This window comes from Cervus canadensis, chromosome 11 (assembly GCF_019320065.1).
Source record: "Cervus canadensis isolate Bull #8, Minnesota chromosome 11, ASM1932006v1, whole genome shotgun sequence".
NCBI lineage: Eukaryota > Metazoa > Chordata > Mammalia > Artiodactyla > Cervidae > Cervus > Cervus canadensis.
The window spans coordinates 47,916,408-47,941,860 of record NC_057396.1 but is presented as its reverse complement, the minus strand read 5'-3'; the positions used below and the strand labels follow the sequence as shown (position 1 = coordinate 47,941,860).

The window sequence follows — 25,453 nt, the reverse complement described above, 5'->3', positions numbered from 1 at the left end:
TTACCACTAAGTGATTTTTGTTGTTGCTGTTCAATCGCTAAGTCACGACTGACTGCATCCTCACGGACTGTAGCACGCCAGGCTCCTCTGTCCTCCACTATTTCCTGGAGTTTGCTCAAATTCGTGTCCATTGAGTCAGTGATGCCGTCTAACCATCTCATCCTCTGCTTCCCCCTTCTCCTTTTGCCTTTAGTCTTTTCCAGCATCAGGCTCTTTTCCAATGAGTCAGCTCTTTGCATCAGGTGGCCAAAGTATTGGAGCTTCAGCTTCAGCAACAGTCCTTCCAATGAATATTTAGGGCTGATTTCCTTTAGGACTGACTGGTTTGATCTCCTTTCTGTCCAAGGGACTCTCAGCATCACAGCTCAAAAGCATCAATTCTATATGTTATTTATATCTCAATAAATATGTTAAAAATAATAATAAGGTTTCTGCCTTCAAGGGCCCTTGTGAGACTTACATGAAATGATTAATTTGACTTGCTTTGTAAAGGAATTATATAATGAGTACTCACTGATCCTAGATGTTCAACAAAACCATTACATGGTTTATCTTATTTATTCCTCACTATGAATCTCATTCGTTCATTCAGTGAGTAATTGTGCACCTACTATGTACTAGGCACTGTTTTGGACACTGGAGGTAAAGCAGTGACCAAACTAGACAAAGACCCCTGTCCTCTGAGAGCTTTCAGGAAGAATCAGACAATACAAACAAAATGTGAAGTTAAGTGTGATTTTCCCTTTTTTTTTGAATGACATGGAAATTGAGATGCCCCAGGTCATCTGACTAATGAGAGGCAGAGTTGAGATTCAAATGTAAGTCTCCAAGATTTATGTGTTTCTGTGCCTCATGGATGAGGGCTCTGGGTTGGTTCAGGTGGAGTGAAAGCTTGTGGACAAGGTGTGTGGGTCTATGGTGAGGACGTGGGTGTGGGTCCCGGAGGGCTGGCTGAGATCCCCTCAATCTGGTGCTTCCCACTTCATTCCAAGGACCGCCCCCTTCCTCATGACTGACAGTCAGATGCATCTTACCTACTAGATGCTGGCGGGATCCAAATGATAGGCATCTCGTGGGTGGTGAGTGAACCTGAACTTCTGCCAGAGCAGCCACATTGGGGGTGCCAGGAGAGGCCGTTGAGCTCAGTCACATCTCCCAAGGGATGGAGTCCAGTTGTGGAGGCTGCCTCACAGGGAGGCAAGGACTTCTGGGGGGCATACAGAGGAACCAGGGCTTTGGGTAGGGGTGGAGGCCTGGAACGGGATGGGGCAGGGAGCTGGGGGTGCCAGCCTGGAGAAGAGCCAGCTTGGGGTCATGGGCACACCCTCTGTGGCTGCCCCGGGCTGCGGATAGGTGTGCCGTGTGCCCCAATGGCCAAACTGGGGAGACAGGGGTCCTGTGAGGAGGCTCTCCTCCAGGGACAGGGGTTGCCTAGGAGGGAATCACCTCTCCATCTCTGGAGGTGGGGGAGGAGGCAACTGATGTTGGGGTGTGAAGGAGGTGCAGAGGGGACCCTTGTGGGGGGACAGATCCTTTCAGAAGCCCCAGCTTCAGAGTGGGGAGAAGATTCTGGCTTCCCTTCAGAAGAGCTCCCAGACCAGATTGCGGGGGGTGGGGGTGGGGCTGGCCCTCAAGGCCTAAGAGCCCCCCACCCAGATCTGCAAGCCTTGGGGAGGGCCTCTCTAGCCTTGCTCCCCAACACTCAGCTGTGTCCTCAGACCCAGGGTTTGGGTGTCTTCCTGGCAGCCAGTGAAGGTGGGGACACCATCTGGGGCCTCCCTGAGATCAAAGGGATAACCACAACCAGAGGACATCACAGAGTTGTCCTTGGGGACCCCTGCTCCTGGCAGAACCAAAGAGGGCCAAGTTAGCACCTTTGAAACCCCACGCTGGGACACTGGGCCTCAGAGGGGCCCTGAGGATGGAGCAGCAGTGTCTGCCTCTCATTTTTTTTTTCGAAGTTTGTTTTTTCTTTTAATGAGGGTCATTTTTTTTCCAGTCTTTATTGAATTTGTTACAATATTGCATCTGTTTTATGTTTTGGTTTTTTTTTCTTTTTTTTTGGCTGCAAGGCATGTGGGATCTTAGCTCCCCAACCAGGGATCAAACTCATACCCGCTGCATTGGAAGGCAAAGTCTTAACCACTGGACCACCAGGGAAGTCCCTGCCCCTCATTCTTCCCTTTCCAAAACCAGCAGCCAGTCATAAGCTGCTGAGGGAATAAGATACCCCACAGTGCTGAGCTTTGTCCTGGTGCCAGAGTGCAGCATGACAGATCCACTAGGGGCTGTGGGGCTCTAGGCGGGTGTAAGAAAAGAGCAAATGGCCAAGATGGCAGTGGTTAGGCTCTCTCGCCCCGTGGCCTCTTGCTCTTGCCCCACGTTTTGTAAATAACGATTATGTAACTGCACATGCACTATGTCCTATATAAGCACCACCTGAACTGCCTTTGTGGTCCAGTCCAGTTGCATTGAGTTGAGTTACATAGTCATTGTTGCTGTTGTGTCTGCCATTAGAGGGTAAAGCACATCTGCTTTGCCATGGTGAATAAAGAATGTCTGCAGTTCCTACAACTCCTTGCATCTTCTTCAAGCTTCTTCCTAGCTCATGCCGTGCCTACCCTGGGTTCAGCAAACAGTGAGATACAATGACACAACTGGCATAGTCAGCAGGATTGAACATCGAGACAGTGGGGACTCCCTGTGAGCCCATGGGGGTGGGTGGGCTGGAATGGAGAGCTGAAATGTCACCTGCAATGAAGAGCTGAAACTCACCCACAATGGCAGCAACCTTTTGTCATTGCTGATCAGTCCTCACCATCAGGAACACACCTGGAGCCAACAAGGCTTGGCTTATTACCTGCTGCAGCAAAGACTTCCCATCAGGGGATTCCGTGGGGTGTCTCTAAGGGGAAGAGTTAAGGAAGGTGTATTTATAAGGTTGTGGGGGCTGAAATGAGTCAAAGAATGGTCTTTGGCAGAGACTGGTCAGAATTTTCAAAATAGGAAGTTGCTGGAACAGTCAGAGATCCTATGTTAAGAACACAGGAGAATTACTATTAAATCAGTTTGTCTGTGGTTTTCTCTTGGAACACGTGGGTCTAAATCAGAAGTCCCCAACCTCCAGGATCTACTGATGATCTGAGGTGGAGCCAATGTAATAATAATAAAATAAAGAGTACAATAAATTTAGGGCACTTGAATCATCCCCAAACCATCCTCCACTCCTGGTCAATGGAAAATTGTCTTCCATGAAACCAGTCCCTGGTGGCAAAAAGGTTGGGGACCGCTGCTCTAAATACATGGGTGTTTACAAGTGTGAGTTTAATCTGAGATGGACATCACAGCTTGGTCAGGAACGGTTACCTGTTTGGTAAGTCAGGATATGTTTTGTAAACTGCGTTCCCCGTTTCAGTTCTCAGTCCTATCTCCATCTTGCACACCCCAGCAACCTGGTTGCCAGCAAGAGGGTCGTTTTCTTCTCCACTCCACTGGCAAGGAGGGTCTGGACCTCAAGCCGCCTTTCTGCTGCTGCTGCCAACTCTGGCCACCAGGGGGCAGCAGGGCAGCATCCATGAGCTCAAGACCCAGCGTGGACTAAGCACAGCCAGGCAAGGGAGCTGAGCCTGGGCCCAGACTGAAGGGGCAGGTCTGAAGCTCTGCACGGCTCCATGTGCTTTCCTTTCCTTCCAGGGGTACAAGGGGCGTGGAGAAAAAGGCGAGGGAAATGGAGAGTGAGGAAGGAGGGAAACTGAAGGAAAGGGGATCCACAGAGCTGGCAGCTGGGTCCTCTGCCCGCCTCCATCTTTTCCTGCCATCCCCAAGCCGGTCTACTTCCATGTTTTTAGCCTGGTTTTAGTCTGACCTCCTGGCAGCCCCTCCTGGTCCTTCTCTTTCTCCCACAGGTTGGTCATCCACCTGTGGCCTTTCTACTCCAGGTATCTACGTGGTACCTGCCGGGACTGCCCCTCCACCTCAGCCTTCTCCCTCAACACAGATGTGAAAACACACACACACTAGCACAGGCTGTGTGATGACTTTTAATTTCCTCCCCCACATTTTGCAATTGATTTGGTCACAAAGGCTGGTCTAACAGCTTAATCTCACAATGAAGTGGGACTTTTCATGTGGCTGCTGATTTGGAATTTGGCTCCAGGACATAAATCTGAGGACACAGAGGGGTAGAATAGCCACCTACTAAAGAAACCTGAAAACAACTGGGGTTAGATACCTTTTCCGTTTACTACCCCTGCTCCCTACCACCTCCTCTCTTGACTCTACAAGCTCAACACCTGACATCTCTGCAGTTGTGAGTTCACAACAGAGTGGGAGTGGGGAGGGGGCTGGACAAGGGCTTTCCCACCCCCAGGCGAGAGATGCTCCAGGAAAATCACTGAGGGAGTCTGGGGTGTATCAGTTCAGACTTTCAGCAGGAAAGATGGGGCACACACTGGTCACTCTGGGATAGTTGAATGAAGAGACTCTTACAAAAGTGTGGTCTGCAGTGCAGTTCAATGCATGAGGCAGGGTACCCAGGGCCAGTGCTCTGTGACAACCTAGAGGGATGGGGTAGGGAGGGAGGTGGAAGGGAGTTCAGGATGGAGGGGACACATGTATATCTATGTATACCGATCATGTTGATGTATGGCAAAAGCCATCACAATATTGTAAAGTAATTATCCTTCAATAAATAAATATTTTTAAAAAGGAGTCTGGTAAAAAAAAAAAAAATGTGTGTGTTCTGGTGTTTGTGGGGACTCTATGCAGAGCAGCACTGATGTCAGGTTGTCAGGGCCAGAGAAGCAAGGACAGCAAGAGAGGGCTGGGGCAGCCCTGGAGATGATTCATTGGCCCCTTTCCCCCTCACCTTGCCCCACATCAAGGGAGAGGGGCATCCCAAGGACGGGAAGCAGGGTCCTGCCAGCACTGGGGGAGAGGAGGAGGGAGCAGTAAATTCAGTAGGCGACTGGAACTTTAAACTGGACTGAACTTTAGTTGTTACCCAAAAGTGACTCAAAGTTTTGGAGTTTGCCAAATACGCAGTTCATGGCTGGAAAGGGAAGTTAGACAGTACTGAGTGGAGAGCATCGATGAGAGAAAAATAAAAGTTGCATATTTGTGCCTTACTGCACGCTCACTGTTCAGTAAACTTGGAAAGGAGGTACGATCAGTTCCATCTTACAGATGAAGAAACTAAGTTTGCGATCACAGAGCTGATGGTGGCTAAACTGGGCCAGAACCCTGCTCTTCCTGCCTCAGCTTCCCTGCATCCCCCGACCTCTTCCTTTCCCTCAAGAGTGAATGGGGAGCTCCCAGGTTAAAGCCAAGATACACCCCCTCCCACCCACACCACTCAGGCTTTTCCCCAGGATGCCTGCCCTAGGCCTTCCAAGGTGAGCGGTCCTCCCAGCGGGTACAGACCAGCACTGATGAAGGCAGCTGAGGCAGCGGAAGAAGCCAGAGAGCCCTGGTCTCAAGTTTAGTCTCCACACTGACCATTGCTTGGCCTCGGGCAAGGCACAGCCCTCTCTGGGTCTCCAGTCCCTCCATGCAGCCAAATAATCCCTGGGGGTCCCTGTCAAGAGGAAAAACTGATTATAATTGGTCATGTCTCCCAGGGTACTCACATGCTGTTTCGCAGTGGTGTCTAGGAGTAACAGCCCTAGGAAGTGATGTCAAGTTTGAAAGGTGAGGAGCAGGGCAGGGAGGCCCAGAAGGTAGATGCAGGGGAGATATTTTGGGGTAGGCAGATGCCCTGGTCACTGCTGGACAATGGTGTAGGGCAGCCATTGTGCTGGGAGTGAAAAATCTTTTTCTGACTTAAAGGGCTGAAAATAGTCACATGTGAGCCCCTGGGAGCTGGCGTGGTCTGGTCCATTGTTCCTGGCTGGGACAGGGCTGGGACTGGACACCTGGCTGACTTGGAGCCAAGACAGGGGCAAGCCCTCATGAAGGGGCTTGGGCCACTGAGGGGTGGATGTGCAGAGCCAAGGCCGTTATATATGGGGAAACTGGAAACTGAGATCCAAAGAGGAAAAGGGGATTCACCATGTCACATGGCACATCAGAGCAGAGGAGGATGAATTTGGTTTCTGGGGCTCATTTCCCTCACCCTCACATCCTCCACCTCAAGCACATACCCATGGGGAAGGCAAATGCATCCCTCACCTGTCACCCCAGTCACTCCTGGCCAAGCTCCAGCCTCACCCTACAGGAGGCAGAAGCGTCTGACATTCAGCTGGATCTACTCCAAGGCATCGTGTGGTACCAGTGGAGTCCCTTCATCTTTCTGCTCACTTGATGCCAGGGGAGACCCACTGCCCCACTCTAGTTCTCAGAACTGAGGGCTCATGGGTCCTAGCAGTGCCTGGTGGAGCAGCTGTTAGCTATGTCTTTGATGAAAAATCTAGGCTGCTGATGCCCTAAGTTAGGGACAACTGGTGTGTGGGAGGCAAGGTCTCCAGCCTCTACAGAGTGACCCAGAGAGGGCAGGCACATGGACTCAGGTCACACAGCAAAAACTGCCCATCTGTTGCCTGCTCGGCCCAGCTCCAGGTTGGTTCTCCAGCCCTGGGTCTCTGACTCTTGGATAAACCTAGGAGTGGCTGCAGCACCCTGGTGGGTACCAACAGTCAGAAAGAAATGGCCAAGTCTTGCTGCCATGGGTGGGTGGGAGCCCTCTGGAAGACCAAGGCCATCCTGTTCATCCTCTTTCCACTGTCACTTCTCCCTAAAGCCCTTCCACAGCCCATCACCTGAACAAGGTTCTGTAAACACAGAACTCAGCTCTGTGAGCCGGAGTGCCACCCAGGGCCAGGCAGGGCAGAGGGTGGTCCCACACCTCACCCCAGGATGGCCTGCTCCCTTCCCCCACATCCTGAGGAAGCCTCACCCACAGGGGACACTCTATTGTTCACTGGCCGGACACATAATCCTTTCCTTCAAATCACTTATCCCCGTGTGGTTATATATTAAATTATGTCAACTCCATAAGGGCAGGGCCAGCTGGTTTGCCTCCACATCCCCGTGGCACAGTGCCCGACGTGTAAATGCGTATGTTCCAGCCTCTGTTCTCACTGCCTCATGTGTATTGATTCAGGCCTGTATTGATTCAGGCCTCCCAATGCCCTACATGGGAGGTAGTGTCTCCTTCTAGAAATGAGAAAACAGAGGGGCTGCAAGATTCAGTGATTTGCCAAAGATGCCACAGCTGAAGAAAAGTGGAGACACTCAAATGCAGGTGGTCTGGGAAGAGAATTGGTGCTCTTAACCCCATCCTCACTGGAGCGCCTCTCTCATCCTGAATCACATGAAGGTTGAAGGGTTGTTTACAAACTTTCCTGCCCTGCAGGGACTGCAAGTGGCAGGGGACACTGGAAAGGGAACTACTCAGGGCATCGGATGGATGAACTCAGTCTTGACTCACCCGTTTACTGCCTGTATAACCTGGAGCAAGTCCTCATCTCTCAGAGCCTGTTCCCTCATTTGCTAAATGGGAATAATACTGTCTATCTCACATGGTGGTGGTGAAGAAATATTACAACGGATGTGAGAGGGCCCTGCCTGGTGCCTGGGACATAGGTCGATATCTCAGTTCCCTTCTTTAGGCGCCTGATTCTGACATCCACCCAAATCTTCCATGACAAGGGTGATGGTAGAGGGGTAGCTTTGGTGGCCTGACCTGCCAAGATTGGAGTAGTTGTGTCTGGAGGGCATGTTACCCAGTGCCTTTCCTAGCCTTTGGAGGGTCAGACTGTCCCTCCTGGGCCCCAGGACAGCTGCCACCCAGGGCAGAGACCTCTATGTGCCAGGGCCCCTGCCCCTGCTGCATGGAGCTCCCCGAGCTGAGCTGCTGCTGGCCAGTCAGCAGGCGTTTCCTCCTCCCAGCTGTTCCCACACTGCTCCAGGTGCCCCAAGTCCCTGGCTTTAGCTCCCTAGCTCCATCAGAGGTGGGAAGAGCTAGGGTGGTGGGGGTGATGGCAGGATTCCCACAGAGGCACTGACCTGCACTGCCAGGAGCGGAACAGCTGGGGCGGCCAAAGCCCCTGGCGCACATCCAGGCGCCACGCTGACCTGCCGGGTGACCTTGGGCAAGGCCCCGCCCCTCTCCGGCCTTGAGTCTACAGCTGGGCTGACAGTCCCTGGGGTCCGTTAGGGGCTGCGCCCTGTCACAGCAGCCTTCCGGAGTCAACAGCCCCAGGAAGTGATGTCAGGCTGAGGAGGTGGTGAAAGGGCAGGGAGGCCCACAGAGTAAGAGGAGATATTTTGAGAGCAGACAGGTCCTTCCACGTCACTGCTGGACAATGGTCTGGGGCCGAGAGTGGAAAATCCTGCTCTTACTTAGGCTGAAAATAGTATAAGGCAACAGGATTGGGAACCCACCCTCAAGGAGGGTGGCCTGCCCACTGAGCAGCAAGGCCCAATGTCCACAACAAGGGGCCAGGCAGTCTGACCAGGGCCCAGAGATGTGGCCCTGGGCCTGTCCATGGTTCCCTTAGGGTCTCCGTTCCCCACCCCCACCAGGGTCGGCCACAGGATTGGATGGTGAGTAAACTCCTCCTGTCCCCTAGGTCCTGTGTCCTTAGACATCTCCAGGCATTGGTTTCAAGGAAGGCTTCCTGAGGCTAAGCCATAGTGTGGTCTCCATGTGCTGCAGAGGCTAAGTCCTCAGTTCTTGGGGTCTCAGGACAGCTGCTGGAGGGGGAAGTGAGCAGGACATGAAAGGAGTGGGGACCAGGGGAACTTGGGCCCATGGGACACAGTCCCATCCCCAACTGCAGATGCATTCAAGGGCCCCCACAGTCATGACATGTAACTCCCTGCCTCTGGGTCTGAGCAGGGCTGAGGGAGTCAGAGCTCAGCATCAACACTCCTGGTCAGTAGAGCATCTCACCTGGGTAGAGACTCCTTATAAACTGAGATGGGGTTCAGCCTGAGCAGCAGCTGGTAGGAAAGAGATAGGCTCAGGCCTGCAAGAAAGGTTCAAGGACAGACTCTAAGAGATCATCACAAAGATAATCATAGGGATCCTGGCTATATTAACAGAAGGATAGAACCTAGAATGCGGGAGGTGAGCATTCCACACTACTTTGGGCAAGTCACCCACATTACACAATGCAGAGTAATGGTCTGGGTCATGGCTCATGACAGATCCCTGTCACACGGGGGAGCCCTGGAGCTAGACTCTAAATAGGGCAACCCTGAGGGTGCCGTTTTGACAAGGCAGAGTGGGAAGGGTGGAGAAGTCATTGGAGGTAGGTGGAGGTGGAGTGGGGAAAGCAGGCAGAGTGGGCCCATCAGGGAAGGGCTTTCCCAAAGGGAGAGAGAGAGAATCCTTATTCTCGAAGTTAAAAGTGAGGTCAGTTTTGCCCTATTCCTGCCCAAAGGCTAGAGCTAGCTGGCACCTGCACTTTCATGTTCTTCTCTGATGAAGTGTTCTTCTTGGAAGTCCTGCCACTCCAAGAGGCTTTCCCCGATGCACAGTCCACAGCCCCAACCATTCATGTTATCCAGTGGTGTGCTAGAGAAACTTGTACCTGCTCACAAGAGCCAAATGCTAAATTTTCAGGCATTTTGCAAGGAGGCTGACATCCCACTGGCAGTCTGAACCTGGCCCTGGTAGGATTATTTGTACCACAGCTATTGGCAGTGTTTACAAATCAGGGATTCCCCCCACCATCTCCGGACAGTCAGCTAAATGATTTAACATTTATCAGCACTTAATGGTTATTGCCATTAAATCCTACACTGGGGGGACCCTAAGGACAGGGACCCTCTGCAGCCAGCAAAATCAGGCAGAAAAGTCAGTTAACTTTAGAGTGGAGGATGTCCTGTGTGTATGGAGAGGCTATTCCTCATATGAGACCACCACTGAGGCAGCTGGTGGGAAGCCAGGCAGCAGAAGAGGGCAGGTTGGAGAAAGGACACCAGTGTGCATGGGGAGACCTTCCCAGGCTGTAACCCCATCCTCCAACGATACAACGAGGCCTGGCTCAGCAGTAGCAACACCTTTAGTATCAGTCCCAGCCTCCAGATGACATCAGTTTATGTCATCATAAACAGTTTATGATGGGTTTATGACATCAGTTTCCAGACATGCATCCCTTGGACTGAGGGTACTCCTCAGAGCCAAGCCCACCATGGCACTCAGACCACTCCGACTCATTGTGGGAACCTCTGGCTCAGCCCTTACCCCTTACCAGGGTCCCCTGGTCAACTTGCGACCCCGCCCCTCCCAGGCAGCTCAGGCCCAGGCTTGGCTGTGTGACCTCGGGAAGTCGCTTTCCTCTCTGGGCCCATTTCTCTATTTGACTTGATTGGGCTGGAGCCCAGCCTGGGGACCCTGGCAGGCACAGCCAGGTATTTATGTGGGAGTCAGGCCAGGGCTGGCATTGTCCCTAAACTCTTTTCTTAAGATCTTACTCCCCACCCTGCACATACAAACGGTGACTAAGGGCGTGGGGACTGCCACGCTCTCTGGACCACAGAGAACAGACCTAGTCCCACTCAAATGACAGAGCGCTGGGGTCACAGCTCCCTTGACCATCCTGCCTGAGTCGCTGATGGTCCATATCTGGGGAGACTGTCCCCTTTGAACAAGTCTACAGCCCCATCTCATGTAAACTTGAACAGGGGTGCAGCGCCTACAGCCAGATGTCCTTAGTGTCAGCGCCACTACCAGCCAGCGAGGACTCTGTCCCCCTGGAGTTCTCACGGCTGGCCGAGTCTTCTGTCCTGACAGCATCAGTTCCGTAGGACCTGTGCAGGCCCAGCCGGTGGCGAGCCTGGGTGGGAGGGGTGGGGTCTGTGGGTGGCTTGGCATCCCGGGCAAAGCGCACGAGCCTCTGCCCAGCCAGGAAGTAAAGCACAGGGTCAAGGCAACTGTTGGCGCTGGCCAGCGGCCGGGTGACCTTGTAAGCCAAGTTGATGGCGTCGAGGGTGTGGCAGCTGAGGTCCAGCGAGCGGAAGGAGTAGTAGAGGGTGCGGGTGACGTGGAAAGGCAGGAAGCAGAGGACGAAGACAGTCAGCACAATGGCGATGGTGCGCACCGACTTGCGCTTGGCCCGCGGCAGGCCGCCGGTGGTCCCGTAGGCCGGCTTTAGCAGCCGCCGAGCCATGAGTACGTAACAGACCAGGATGACGGCGAAGGGCACCGCGAAGAGCAGGCTCAGCATGACGGAGCTGTAGGCCACGAAGTGGCCGAAGAGCTCGGGTGCCGAGGTGTCATGGCAGGTGATGCGGCTGCCACGGGTGCTGGTGGTGACGAAGTACAGCACAGGGGCCTGGCAGGACAGCACCAGCACCCACACGGCGAAGGCCACCCGGCGGGCGTAGCGGGCCCGGCCCCAGCGCAGCGAGTGCAGCGGCCGCAGGACGCCCAGGCACCGGTGCACACTGATGCACGTGAGGAACAGGATACTGCAGTAAAGGTTGGTGTAAAAGAGGAAGCGCACCAGCTTGCAGAGCACGGTGCTGAAGGGCCAGTTGTCGCCCTGGGCGTAGTAGTAGACCAGCAGGGGCAGGGAGGCGGCGTACAGCGCATCCGACACGGCCAGGTGGAACATGTACGTGGTGGAGGCGTTCCAGGTCTTGAGGCGGCAAAGGAAGATGTAGAGCGCCGCGGCGTTGAGACACAGCCCGAGCACGCACACCACACCATAGGACACGGGCAGCAGCACGTACTTGAAGCTCTCGTTGAAGCGGCACTTGTAGTCCAGCTCATCCCCATCCCAGGTGCCATTGGTAGTGCCATTCCAGGTGTCCAGGCCTGTGGCCATGGCCCTGAAGGGAAGCAGGGATGGGGGTGGAGAGAACAACCATCAGGGTCATGGATGGCCGGGGGACCCAGCTGGGAGACCTGATACACCCGTCTGACCCAGGCCATGAGGGACCCCAAGTGCCCACAGACACCTCCGTCAGGAACTGCCCAACCACATTCAAGGCTTTTATTGCATCTGATCTGCCTCTCTCTCTGGACACAGAGGGCCCAGAACCTTGGAACCCTGGGACCTTAAGAACAAATGAGATCCATGAATGTCAAGATCATATAATTCTAACAATTTAAAACAGGGGTAGGCAAACTGAGGGACAAATCCAGCCCACCAGTCTGTTTTTGTAAATAAAGCATTATTGGAATATAGCCATGACCATCTGTTTACACAGCACTTAATAGTTGTGGCAAAGACCATATATTCCTCAAAGCCTAAAATACTTACCATGTTGCCTTAAAAAAATTTTTTTTTTTTTTTTTTTTTGGTGTTTGAGAACCTCAGGAATAGAGTTCCAGATCTAGGATTCTGACTAGGGCAGCTCATACTTTTCTGGAGGCATTAGGAAGTTCTTTTGTTTGGCTTATCTTTCCACTCTCTGGGAGGCTCCGGCCCTGTGCCTAGTATTTTGGCATTTGAAGGAGCTTTGTAAGGGTTTCCCTCTTTAGTTATTCAGTCACCTCTCAGCAAATATTTTTTAGGGACTCCTATATTCTGGTACTTTCTGCATCTGTAAACAGCAGTCCTGTTCCCTGGCCTCTGAGGCCACCAGATGGGGCAATGACCTTCCTGAAGATTGCAGGCAAGTCTGGGGTGGAGATGGGAATGGGGGGAATGGGGAACTTCTGTGGGGCAAACTTAGCTTCCTCCAGACCTGCCCTGCTTCTCTCCACACATCGCCACCACCTTGACCTTCTCCTACCTGGTTCCCAGTGAGCATATAATGAAGCTATGGTGCCTGACCACCCGGACAGAGAGCACCTAGGGATCAGGATGCCACCTTACTCCTCTCCCCATCCCTCCAATGTGACCAAGAAGAGCTCTCTCAGACTATCCCAGTCTGGAGGGCAAAGATGTGCCCAAAGGTCTCAGAAGGCAGGCTGTAAGTCATAGCAGTAGTCCCAGGTGGGCAGGCTTGGAACACAAAGAGTATGTTTCTACGAGTGTGAAGAGGCAGGGGGCGCTGACATTATTGAAACCCCACTACTGCTATGTGTGCTTTATCAATATTGCTTAATTCTATCCTTACATCACAGTTCTGGGAGCCAGGTTATCATGCCCAGGTTTCTGATAGAAGTTGGGGTCACAGATCATTCAAGGTAACTTGCCCAGGTCACAGCCTTCAGGTAGTGGACTCCCCGATTATGGGGCTGTGCAAGTGGCTCCCTGTGAGTGCAGAAGGGCTTGTGCCCTGTGTGTGGGTGTGTCTGGGAGGACAGAGAAGGCAGATGAGGTGGGAGTTCTCCTCACCCTGAGAATCTGGGGCTGTATAATCCCTCCTATTTTGGAACCCCAGGATCCTGAGAGGCTGGGACTCAGATTCTGCAGGGCCAATGACATCCATTCCCTTAGACACTGAGATTCCTGCCCAACCAGGTCTCCCAGAAGCAGCTCAGGGCCCATGAAGTTGAGATCAGGGTGGCTGAGGGACAATTGCCTCCTCAGCTTCCTTCTTCTCCCTTCCTTCCTTCCTAACTCTCCCTCTATCTTCCCAGCCTGCTACTGTCAGCAAAGATGCAACTAGGAGATAGGAAGCCTGCCCTCATGACCTTGCTCCCACGGACACAGATTCCTCCCCAAGGAGCCAGGGGAGATACAGGATGAGAAGGTACATATGGGATCAGGGGCCACTGGCAGGGCCAAACTGCTAGGATCCCTCTTGACTCAGCAACCAGCATTAAAGCATTTCCTGCATCCCACCCAGCTCCTTGCAGCCCAATGTTACCTCCACCGTTGCTGCTGGAGCCCCTGTATCAGTCTCCCTGTCTCCAGCCTCAATCCCCTCCATCCAGAGGGATCTTTCGAAAAGAGAAAGTCATTCCCCTGCTGGAAACCCGTTGTGGCTCCTGTCTGATCTCAGGAGAAAACCCAGCTCCTCAGGTTGGTACCAGCGGATTGTAAAACCCAGCTTCTGTCACCATCCACATCCCCCGTGACCTGCCGTTTCCTGAATGCAGCCAGCACGTTTCCCCTCTCGGCTATGCTTCATGTTACTCCTTCAGCCTTGAATCCCTGCATGCCCCTCGTCTCCATCTATTGAAATGACAACTCTTTATCCTAATCCAGTGATTAGGAAGAAGCTGGCCTCTGGACCCAGGGCTGCCTTTGTCCCCTCACCTGTGAAATGAGGTGATCAACAGAAGCTATGTCACAGGCCTGCTATGAGGGTTAGGGGAGCAATTTGTGTAAAGCCTCTGGAGCCGCACTTGGCACACGGTGGGCACACTGTGTGTTACAAGCTTTGAGACTCAGCTCAGCTGTGGCCTTTTCCTGACCTCTTTGGGAAGCCCTCTTGGGCCATGAGCGGAGGAGTGACAGAAGGTCCTGGAGGTTGTGGAGCAGGTGAGTGTGGTGGGCCAAGGGAGTGACACCAAGTGCCCACGCTGGGGCCAGGCCTGGGGACCTCATGAGGGGAGAGGTCTGAGAGCTGTTTGGGAGGGAGTCTGGATGGAGGAGGGGCCAGGACGCCTCAGGCTCAGGGGTTGGGAGGAGAGGGAACTCCGTGTCAGACACAGTAAGTTTGGTGTGCCCCAAAGGGGTGTCATGGGCTGTGGAGAAGGGTGAAGGCTGGGATCACCAGATCTGAAGTACTGAGAGGTGGGTAGGGGTTGCTGGCTCACAGGAGCTGCAGAAGGAGTATGGAGGCCCAAGTGCAAGACTGAGGATCTATGGAGGGGCCACACTCCCGCTGGGGACACTGGTTTGGGGTGTCCAGCTCTGCCACAGAGCCCTAGGTGACATCAGGAATTTCCTGCCCTCCTGAGGGTCAGACCTCTCAGGTGCTGAATCCCCTGGCCTGGTAGCACTGTGGTGCCAACACTTCCCTCATGAGCTGCTGTGACCACTGGGCATGCTCAGGGCACCCCCCACCCCAGCCACACCTCCACACTGCTGCTCTGCTCTGCCCCCATGCTGAGGCCTGGCAGGTCTCTCCTCAGAGTGAGGGTCAGGGCCTTCATCTTCCTTTCATGTCAACATCTCATGGCTGGTCACAGAGCTCCTTACTAATTACTCATGGTGGAGTCTCTGACACCGACGGCAGGGGTGGAAACTTCCCTAAGGGGCTCATGAACCAAGGGAGCTGCCCTTTCCACCTGTTTTAAGACATCCTGGTCTCCACCCTCCCAGGGCAGCTAGGGATTCTATCACCGCAGCCCCTGTCCAGACTGACCCCGCCTGCCCTCTCTCTCTACAGGCCAGCCCACCAGCTTGTGAGTACAACTTCCCTCCCCACCCTCTCTGACCCGCTCCTGCTTACAGAGCCAGCCAAGTCCCCAGTCCTCTCCCTCGGCCCTTTCTACTGCCTCTCCTGACCCCTGATGCCCTTAGGGCCTCACTCCCAGCTGCCTGGAACCAGCTTCCACCTAACTCTTTTTCAAGAGCCCTGCCCTTCTCTGGACAGATCAGCTACCCCTCTGTGCCCAGTTCTGGCTGGCCCTGACCTCAAGAGCTCTGAGTGTGGTGGGCGCTGGGAGCCATGTGAGTGCCCTGACAGACTTCCCTGCCTCTGTGTGACACTGTCTTTCCACCTGGAAAGCTTTTCCTGACCCACTCACACCACACTCCACCCACCCCTCAAGACTCTTCTCAAATCTCATCTTATCTCCAAGACTCTTTCCCTGCATCACGAACCCCTCAGGGCATTCCTTACATCCTGCAGGGGATTTGTCCCTCCACCCTCTATCCCAACACAGGAACTCCTATCTGATTCTTTTCTCTGGCCCTGTCTTCCAGCTAGAGGCCTCATCCAAAGCAGGCATGACATGAATGAGAGAATGAATGAATGAGTGAGTGAAGCGAGCACAAGAGGTCATGGGAGCCCAGAGGAGGCTAAGCTTTATGATACTGGTCTCCTTTCAGTGGACAATGACACTGAAGGATTTCCAGCTGCTGACCCTAGGTGGCCAGTGGTCACATCAGCTCTCCAGGGGCCCAGTCCACCTGAGGCCTGCTCCTGCCCCAGGCAGACCGCTGGACTGGCTCTTTTTCAAGAGCCCTGCCCTTCTCTGGACAGATCAGGGAAGTGCCAGAGGGAAGGAAACTGGACCCAGGCATTCTGAAGATGGGTCAGCTGTCTGATCCATGTTCCTCTATCTGACACCTCTCTGGCTCAGGTCATGGGATTAGGAGCTCCTGATTCTGGACTGCCACCCGCTTCGCTTTGTAGGGACCAAGTCTGGGTTGAGCAGCTTCCCCTGCAGCATCCTCATTTCATTCCTCACCACATTCCTCAGCAGATACTGCCATAGGAGTTAGGCTACTTGTTTAAGGTCACACTGCCAGGTATTGGAAAAACTGGATTTGATACCCAGGGCTGTCTGGCTCTGAAGCCTGAATTCATCACAGCTTGGGATGAGGTAGCAGAGCATGGATCCCCTTGATTTACCCCCAGGTCAGTGTATACACATGCATGAGCCTGCCTGCCCCAACCTCCCAACTTCCCAGCCAGCGGACCCCACCCTCTCACGCCCATACCTGACCAGCCCCTGCTCTCGCTGTCAGGATGCTCAGCTCCAGCTCAGGTTCCTCACTCATGAATGCACAGGCCTGGACCGAGCTGCAGGGAGCTCTGTGGGAAACAGGAAAAACAGGTCCTCCAGCCTGGGGCCTCGCCCAGCTTCCAGCATTTCTCAGGGCAGGCAATGCTGTGGGCTCCAGAGACAGGGAGGTGGAGACAGCTGGGGCTCTGGGTCACAGGAAGTCAGCTAGGACGAGCCTTCCCCTGGGCTGCCTCCTCTGTACCAGCCCTGGTCTGAAAGAGGCAGAAAGTGACCAGGAGTGCTTGTTCCGGTAGGCAGGAGTGCCCTCTGCCCACTCTTGCCCCTTAACTGTTCCCTTTTAGCTCACATGTTGTACAGGTGTTCCCAGGCACCCCCTTTCACTGGAGGATGGCTCTGCCAGGGAGGGTCTCCCCCATATCCTACGGAGCTGAGCTGAGCTTCCAGTGGCCCCTCCCTCAGTCCCTGTCTGTGCTTCAGCCCCACAACAGGAAACACTCAATACCCTTGCTTCCCAGTATGCACTCAATGGTACTGTGGCCAGCACAGTTTACCTCAAGCTGAGTCTCTATATGGAATACCCTTCCTCCCTTATCCCACCGCTAATCATTCCTCCATAGGTGTGGTGTAAACACATGGGCACACACAGGCACGGACACACCTAGATACACAGAGATGCAGACACTCATATTCAGATGTACACACACACACAATATCTCTCTCTCACACACAGTGTTTGACAGCCAGAGCCTGGAACAGCCTTTAGAAATCACCTCTGCCAAACTCTCATTTGACAGAGGAGGAAACTAGGGCCCAAGGGCTCACAATCAGCCAGAGACGGAGCCAAAACCAGCACCCAGGTCAAGATTCTGGCCCTGGTTGTATGTCTTGCCCCTCCCACAGGGCAGGCACAGTGCTTCGGTGAGGGGATGGTGACTGGTGGAGAAATGCCTCTGTGTGGGCAGGTCCCAGTGTCCACCAGAACCTCAGACCCATCTCAGAGAAAGAGAACATTCCTTTCCTTTTTATCCTGGGTTCACTTCCCTGCAATGGGGGAGCAGGGTCTGAGACAGCTGAAGCCAGGCCCCCAAGCCGGAAGCCCATGCAAGTGTGGGGAAAGTGGAGAGAGGAGGAGATGGGGAAACCACAGAAATAGGGCAGGGGGAGGGGACACCAGGAAAGGCCTCGGACCACGATTTTCCCAGGGCACCTTGCCCAGGAGTCTCAGGCTGAAACGGGCCAGCGGGCTGGTAGTCGGGAGTCTAGTGATAAGGTGAAAGAGTTCTTCACCTTCTCACCTGCTCCACCTAGGGTCTCACCCAGTCTTCTCCTAAGGAGATGCCTTCACTGAAAAGACTAAGGTAGAACATCTTGCTTTCTCTGGACAGGTGGGAGATCCTAGTTCTGCTATGGGACTAGCTCCTAGTTCCCAGCTGTGGGACTCAGACAAGCCTCAAGTCGGCAATTGAATTCCCATGGGATCATTCTGGCCTTGTTGGTTATTTATTTATTTTTGGTTGTGTTGGGTCTTCATTGCTGTATGCAGGCTTTCTCTAGTTGCAGCGAGTGGGGGCCACTCTTTATTGCACTGAGCAGGCTTCTCATTGCCGTGACTTCTTTGGTTGCGGAACATGGGCTCTTCGGTAGTTGCAGCACACAGGCTCAGTAGTTGTGGCACACAAACTTAGTTACCCCAAAGCACATGGAATCTTTCAGAACAGGGATCGAACTTGTGTCCCCTGCATCGGGAGGCAGATTCCTAACTACTGGACCACCAGGGAAGTCCCCCACTCCTGCTCTTTTGCTTGGTTGTGTCTTTTGACTTGACACCCACCAAGAGTCAAACCCAGTTTGGGGGTAAAATGACCACTACCTCCTAGATCCTCTCTTCCAGGAAGCTCCCACAGTTTTTAGTGTGAGGGAATTAGTTCTGATTAGTTCTCCACCAGAGGGAACACGTCTTACTGGCAAGGCCCAAGATCTACTCTTCCTGGTAGTTCCCCACTGTGAAGCAGCCATGATGTTACTGTACTCATTTTACAGTTAAAAGCAAACAAACAACAAAAAGACAAACCAACAAGGCCCAAAAGGTTAGCCCAAGATCTCACCCAAGGTCATCTATAAGTCAGGGGCAGAGCAAGCATGGCATGCAGACTCACTACCTGCCCCCTGGACCTGGCTCTGCCTCTACCTGCCTCTACCCCTCACCCAACCTGGCTCTTCCTCTCCCCCTCACCCTGTCTTTCTCTCTGTGGCCCCAGGCTAGTGAGCCCAAAGCCAGGAAGAGTGGCTGGGGCAGTTCCCAAACTGGTTACAGATTTTTCAGGGTGGCTGGACAGCATTCCAGCTTCTCACTCGGGTGGCTCTGGAATGTATTGCCTGCTTGCCACCCACCTGGCTGGCCCTGTCCAGTCCAGCAGGGGAAAGTGACCTGTCATCATGCTGGAAACTCCTGCCTTTGCAGGAGGTGAGGTGCTGTGAAGGGAAACAGAGGCCCTGGACCCAGAACTGCTGAGGGGCAGTGGAGGGCACTAGGCAGCGGGGAGATCCCAGTTCTTCCATTCCCAGCCATGAGACCCGGACAAGCCTCAGCTCCACAATCTAACTCTCAATTTCTTTGCAATCTAAGAACAGTACCTGCCTTGTAAGTCTGTCAAGATAACTAAAGGAGATGATTTAGACTTTGTGAAATAATTAAAAGAGTTATGATTTTAGCAGGTGAAGAAGGTGGGCAGGATGCGGGTATTCCAAGAAGATAATAGGGGCAGGAAACACATGGTATTATGGGCAGAGGAGCAAGGTGACAGCCAGACTGACCACAGATCAAGGTTCTCACGCTGAAGGCCATCCTCAGAAGGGAGAGCAACCTAGGCACCCCCAGCAAGATTTAGACCACACCACACCCCTTCACTCACTCACCCTTTACAGAGGCTGCCATATCTGCACCTCTGTCTGTGTGGGGCTCTTGGGGACTCTGAGGTGGGTCAGACCCTTCCATGATCTTGAGCTCACAGTCAAGGTTGAGGGTGGAGGAGAAAGGACAGGGGAAGATCCAGAAATAGTCAATGACAACTTAGAGTGATCAGGGCTGAAGGAGACATGAGGGCCCCTAATGGAAAGGGGGTGTGGTCAGGGAAGGCTTCCTGGAGGAGAGGGCACCTGTTTTGGAAGATAGGTCGGAAATTAGGTGGGTGGAGAGAGAAGAGGAGCAAAGAGAGCAAAAACTGGGGCGGGGGATCACATAGTGTTTTGGGAAACTGTCAGTTATCCCTATGGCTTGGGGCAGAGGGAGCGCATAGGGAGGGCAAGGCTGGGTTGGAGGACACGGAGGAGCTTTGGAGTCATCCTCTACCCTCTCCCAAATGTCCTCCCTGGGGCTGAAGGCCCGTAGGCACCCAGCTTTGCCTGGTATGCTTTCTGCATCACAAACACTGGGGCTGGTCTGGAGAAATATCTGAGGGGTAACCTCAGATGTCACCAGCAGGCGCTATTGCGGTGTGATGCCTCTCAGCCTCCTCTGGAGGCCCTCGGTCTCTGGAGCCCCTTATGGAGTCTCTCTCCCTCTTGGGAGTCCTCAGGATCCTGACTGTGGGGGCCACCCACTGTCGTTGAGCTCAGAATATCTGAGTGTGTGGGTCTCAGAGGTCAGCCAAGCTGGTTCTCCTGCCTTACAGATCAGGGAACTGAGACCACTTCCTTAAGTGGAAGGGCTTATCCAGGTCTGGTGTTCGAATTATTTTCAGTGCGGGGTTAAGTTCCCCTCAGACAACCTCCAGGGCAAGACTCCAAACCAGCTGGCCCACCTCTGACATGATCCAGCCCAGTACAGAGCTACAGAGGTATGCTGCTGACCTGAAACAGCTCAGAACCACATGCCGTGGACCCCACCCTGATCCGTCACACCCGAAGGCTTCCAGCCACACTTAAGAAGCAAAAATCCTGGGTTCATGTTCCAACTTGGAACATCCATGCTGTGCAGCCTTGGTCAAGTCAGTTCCCCTCTCTGAGTCTCCGGTTCTTCACTGATCAAACAGGGAGAATTACTGACACATAAGAGCTCTCAGGAACCCTCTGCTCAAGAACCAACTATAGCTCTCCATGGAGCAAGACCTTCTTTTTCTATTATACACCTACTTTCTTCTGGTCATTCACTTCGCCAACACTCACTGGCACCTTCTCTGTGTCCAACCTGTGCTGGGTGATGTGGACAGAAAAAAAAAGGAGACCCAGCCTGGCCTACTCCTACAACTGACCTCTAGGATGAATATAGAGGTGAGGAAGGCTCCCATAGTCAACCTCTGTGCATCAGGGCCCAACAGCTGGGAGAGGTCAGGCCTGAGAACACAAAAGTAGCCTAAGAAGAACATGTGGGTCAAAAGGTGCACCAGGGATTTCCTTAGTCGTCCAGTGGCTAAGACCCTGTGCTCCCAATGCAGTGGGCCCAGGTTTGATCCCTGGTTAGGGAACTAATCCTTGGCCTTTCCTAGTAGCTCAGATGGTAAAGCATCTGCCTACAATGCAGGAGACCTGGGTTCAATCCCTGGGTTGAGAAGATCCCCTGGAGAAGGAAATGGCAATCCACTCCAGTATTCTTGCCTGGAGAATCCCGTGGACAGAGGAGCCTGGCAGGTCACAGTTCATGGGGTCGCAAAGAGTCGGACGTGACTGAGTGACAAAACATGCACATCCACAGGGAACTAGAGCCAGCATGACAAAACTAAAGATCCTGCATGCCTCAACTCAGGTATGGAGCAGCCAAATAAAATTTCAAAAATAAACTTTAAAAATGGTGCACCACACAGACTCACAGAAGGAAGTCTGGGAAGAGGAAAGATTTCACCAGGAGCAGCGCCACCTCCTGTCACCCAAATCAGCAAGGTTTCTCCAGCCCTGTGGACAGCCTGAAAACATACTATCTCAGCAGCAGCTGGGTAATCAGGCCACAGGCAAGAAATAAAGACATATTTTCAGGAAGGAATTCAAACTTCCCTTAGCCTGAAAAGTGGAGGACCTTGCCTCACCCAGATGGGGCTTCTGTCTTGAATGGGGAGGAAAAAGCTAGGGCAGGTGGGTGGGAATCCCTGCCGTCACCTTGGCTTTGTGACCTTGGGCAAGGTGTTCTCTGAGCTTCTACTTCCTCGTCTTCAAAATGGGGGTAATAATTTCTCCTTCACAGGGTTAAAATGAAAGTCGTTCAGTCGTGCCAAACTCTTTGCAATCCCATGGACTATACAGTCCGTGGAATTCTCCAGGCCAGAATACTGGAATGGGTAGCCTCTCCCTTCTCTAGGGGATCTTCCCAACCCAGGGATCAAACCCAGGTCTCCCGCATTGCGGGCAGATTCTTTACCAGCTAAACCACAAGGGAAGCCCAAGAATATAGGATTGGGTAGCCTATCTCTTCTCCAGAGGATCTTCCCAACCCAGAAATTGAACCAAGGTCTCCTTCATTGCAGGCGGATTCTTTACCAACCGAACTATCATGGAACCCAGTATATTTCACAGGGTTGGTGGAAGGTAAATTAGGGACTTTTATAAAATGTTACTGGTAAGCTGTCTCTGCAGAGAGGGCACAGGGAGAGGAAAGCAGTCAATAGTTTAAATTCCAAAAACCAGCACCATCCCTAACTATTGCATTCATGTTCTAGTATTGTCACAATGCATTTAGGTCTATGAATATCACACGTCTCACCTGAACATTGCACTTTACACAGGAGAGAAAGCCCAGAGATAAACCCACACACCTATGGTCACCTAATCCATGACAAAGGAGGCAAGAATATACAATGGAGAAAAGACAGTTTCTTCAATAAGTGGTACTATGAAATCTGGACAGCTACGTGTAAAAGAATGAAGTTAGAACATTCCCAAACACCATACACACACACAAAATAACTCAAAATGGATTAAAGAATTAAATGTAATGCAGAACACTCTTTGAAATAAATTACAGCAAGATCTTTTTTGACCGACCTCCTAGTAATGAAAATGAAAACAAAAATAAACAAATGGAACCTAATTAAACTTAAAAGCTTTTGCACAGCAAAGGAAACCATAAACAAGACAATATACAGAATGGGAGAAAATATTTGCAAATGAAGGAACTGACAAAGGATCAATCTCCAAAATATACAAGCAGCTCATGTAGCTCAATATTAAAAAACCCAAACAACCCAATCAAAATATGGGTGGAAGAACTAAACAGACATTAGAGAAATGCGAATCAAAACTACAATAAGGTATCACCTCACACCTGTCAGAGTGACCATCATTAAAAAAAATCTATAAACAATAAATACTGAAGAAGGTGTGGGGAAAAGGGAATTCTGTTGCACTGTTGATGGGAATGTAAATTAATACAGCCACTATGGAGAACAGTATGGAGGTTCTTTAAAAAACAAAAAATGGAACTACCATATGACCCAGCATTCCCACTACTGGGCATATACTCAAAGAAAATCAGTTCAAAAAGACACATGCACCCCAATGCTCATTGCAGCACTATATACAAATTGCAGCTAGGACATGGAAGCAACCTAAATGTCCATCAGTAGATGAATGGATGAAGAAGACATGGTATTTATATACAATAGAATATTACTCAGCCATAAAAAAGGAACAAAATAGTGCCACTTGCATAGACAGATAGACCTAGAGACTGTCATACAGAATAAAGTAAGTCAGAAAGAGAAAAACAAATACTGTCTATTGATGCTGTTCTGACCATGCCCTGCTCACAAACCTTCCATGGCTCCCTATTTGCCTTCAGGATGCAATCCAAGTTCAAAACTTGCACACCCTGAGTCCTGTAGTGCTCAGGACACACTGTTAGGACAATCTGTGCCACCCATGCTGATGGCCTGACTGGTTTCCCCTTCCTTGTAATGATGTGGAGCTCCACTGTAGACAAGCTTTCCCTGGGGAAGCTGGGGACAGGGGACAGGGCTGAGGGGCTGCTGCTGTTCTCCCAGTTCAGCCCAGTGCTGTGCAGGATCCTGGCAACACAAAAATGAGTGAGATCCAGTTCCTGCCCTCCAGGGGTTCGGAGACCTTGGGAATGAGAAGCAGGAGACAGAGACCTTAACAGTTCAAGGTAGAACTCGGGCTCTAGGACTGCAAGGGCCCAGAAGAGGCTCCAATCCAACCTGGCTAAATAAGGACGGCTTACCAGAGGAGGGGGCATCTGAGCTGGGTAGTTCTCCAACTGAGGAAGATGAGTAGGAGGGCATTTCAGGCAGTGAGCATAGACTATGGAATGGTCCAGAGGCAAGAAAGTGACTAGTATTTGCAGCAGATTACATGCATTTATGAGGATGGAAAGTCAGGCAGGAGAGGTGGCTGGAGAGGGTGGCAAGGACCAGCTCTCAGAGGCCTCGAGTCCCAGGCCAAGGGACTCAGATATGATTCAGTGGAAGTTCTCTGAAAGTTTAGCCCAAGGAGCAAAATGACTGGGATTTGAGTTTCAGGAAGTTATCCCCCAGGATCTGATCTTCCTAACCTCAAAGAGTGAGCCTGCCCAAGAGGACACTGGTGTTGAGCATGACCCACACGACAGCTCCTGGATAGCCCTTAAGCTCCACATCACTGTTATTCCCCTTTTACAGATGAGGCTCAGAGAAGGGACATGCCTTGCTCAGGGTCACACGGTGTACAAGGCATGATGGAGGGAAGGTCTCTGGGTCTCCAGAGAGCTTGTAGGGGGCCCTATCTGCTCAAAGACACTCTTTCCCAACCATTTCCACCAACAGACAGCTGAGACTTTATCTGGGCCCCACCCTGGCCCTCAAAAGCTCCCATTATTCCAGCCAGATCCAAAACAAAGTGGGCACTTCAGCTGTGAGCCCAGGGAAACTGAGGATGCGTACTGGAAGGAACAGCTGCCATCAGCCCCAGAGACCCCAGACTGCCATTTCTGGTCTGCAGCAGGGCCTGGCCCTTGGGTCTGGCTCCTGGGGGACCCTAAGCCTGACACTGCTAGCCCTCCTTAGGGAGGTGAGACAGGGCACTGCCTTTCTCCAGGCTGACCCTTCCTACAGCAGCCCGCCAGATTAAAAGTCCCCAGACAGAGGCTTAACTGTCCTTCCAGGCCACTGCTCTGCGCGCCGCCCCCGCCCCCGCCCCCGCCCCCGTCCAGCCTCAGCTTTGCCGATGCCCAGGCGAGGCTGCCACCCAGGGTGCCCCTGGAGAGAGGGGGCTCGGGACCTCCAGGGTTGGCCTGTCTCTGGTTTGGGTCCCGCCGCGGGGGCGCCCATTCCGCAGCACAAACACAAACAAGTTCCACAGGTTCAGCCACCCGACTCCGCAGGGGCGCACGCTCCCACCCAGGGACACACACACACTTTCCCGAATACGCGCACTCACCCGGGGTATCAGTCCACATTCCCCTCGATCGAACTCCGGTGGAGCCCGAGCTCGACCGCGGACCCGCCGGAGCTCTCACAGGGGTTTGGAACCGTGCCTCCTAGGTCAGCCGCTCGCGCGCCGGTCTGCCTGCCCGGCGCCGGCCGAGTCACCACCCCGCGCGCACCCGGGCCAGCCCGCCCGCCGCCCTCTCTCCGCCTGCGGGTCCTGCCGGCGGCCCGCCCTCACCTCGCAGGGCTCTGGTCCTCACGCTGTGCCCCGACCTGGCTCCCAAGTGCTCGCGCCACCGCGGGGACACACGTGCCCGAGAGCCTCGCCCGCCCCGCCCAGCTCCCCACCCCTCCGGGTCAGGCCGGGGGCGGGCCGGACTCCGGACAGACCCAGGCACTGCCGCCGCCACCTCCTGCCGGGGACAGACACTCTGCTACCCGCTAGGGAACACTGCAGGGCCATAGGGCGCTGCCCGGGAAGGGACGGGCGGCGACTGCCCTACCGCCTGGGGACCGAGGCTCCCTGGCCTTCCTCACTAGAGTGATGAAAGGCTTTCAGAAACTTTGCCAAAGTTTTGCAAAGTTCAGTGCCTCTGTGACCGCTGTCACTGCCCAC

At 53.1% G+C, this 25,453-nt stretch overlaps 1 protein-coding gene across 6 annotated transcripts; it reads right to left on the bottom strand.

The window, feature by feature from the left end:
- Positions 1-9,018: 9,018 nt before the first annotated feature.
- Positions 9,019-25,319, bottom strand: P2RY2 (purinergic receptor P2Y2). 6 transcript variants are annotated; one of them, XM_043482231.1, is made up of 3 exons: positions 25,076-25,317; positions 16,464-16,740; positions 9,019-11,781 (listed from the first exon to the last, which is right to left on the bottom strand). In XM_043482231.1, the coding sequence occupies exon 3, from the start codon at positions 11,775-11,777 to the stop codon at positions 10,644-10,646; it is 1,134 nt and encodes a 377-aa protein (XP_043338166.1). In that variant the 5' UTR covers positions 11,778-11,781; positions 16,464-16,740; positions 25,076-25,317; the 3' UTR covers positions 9,019-10,643. The 6 variants fall into 6 exon arrangements, with proteins under 6 accessions (XP_043338166.1, XP_043338164.1, XP_043338163.1 ...); XM_043482229.1 differs by having other exon boundaries at positions 16,464-16,557; XM_043482228.1 differs by lacking the exon at positions 25,076-25,317 and adding an exon at positions 24,848-25,065.
- Positions 25,320-25,453: the final 134 nt, after the last annotated feature.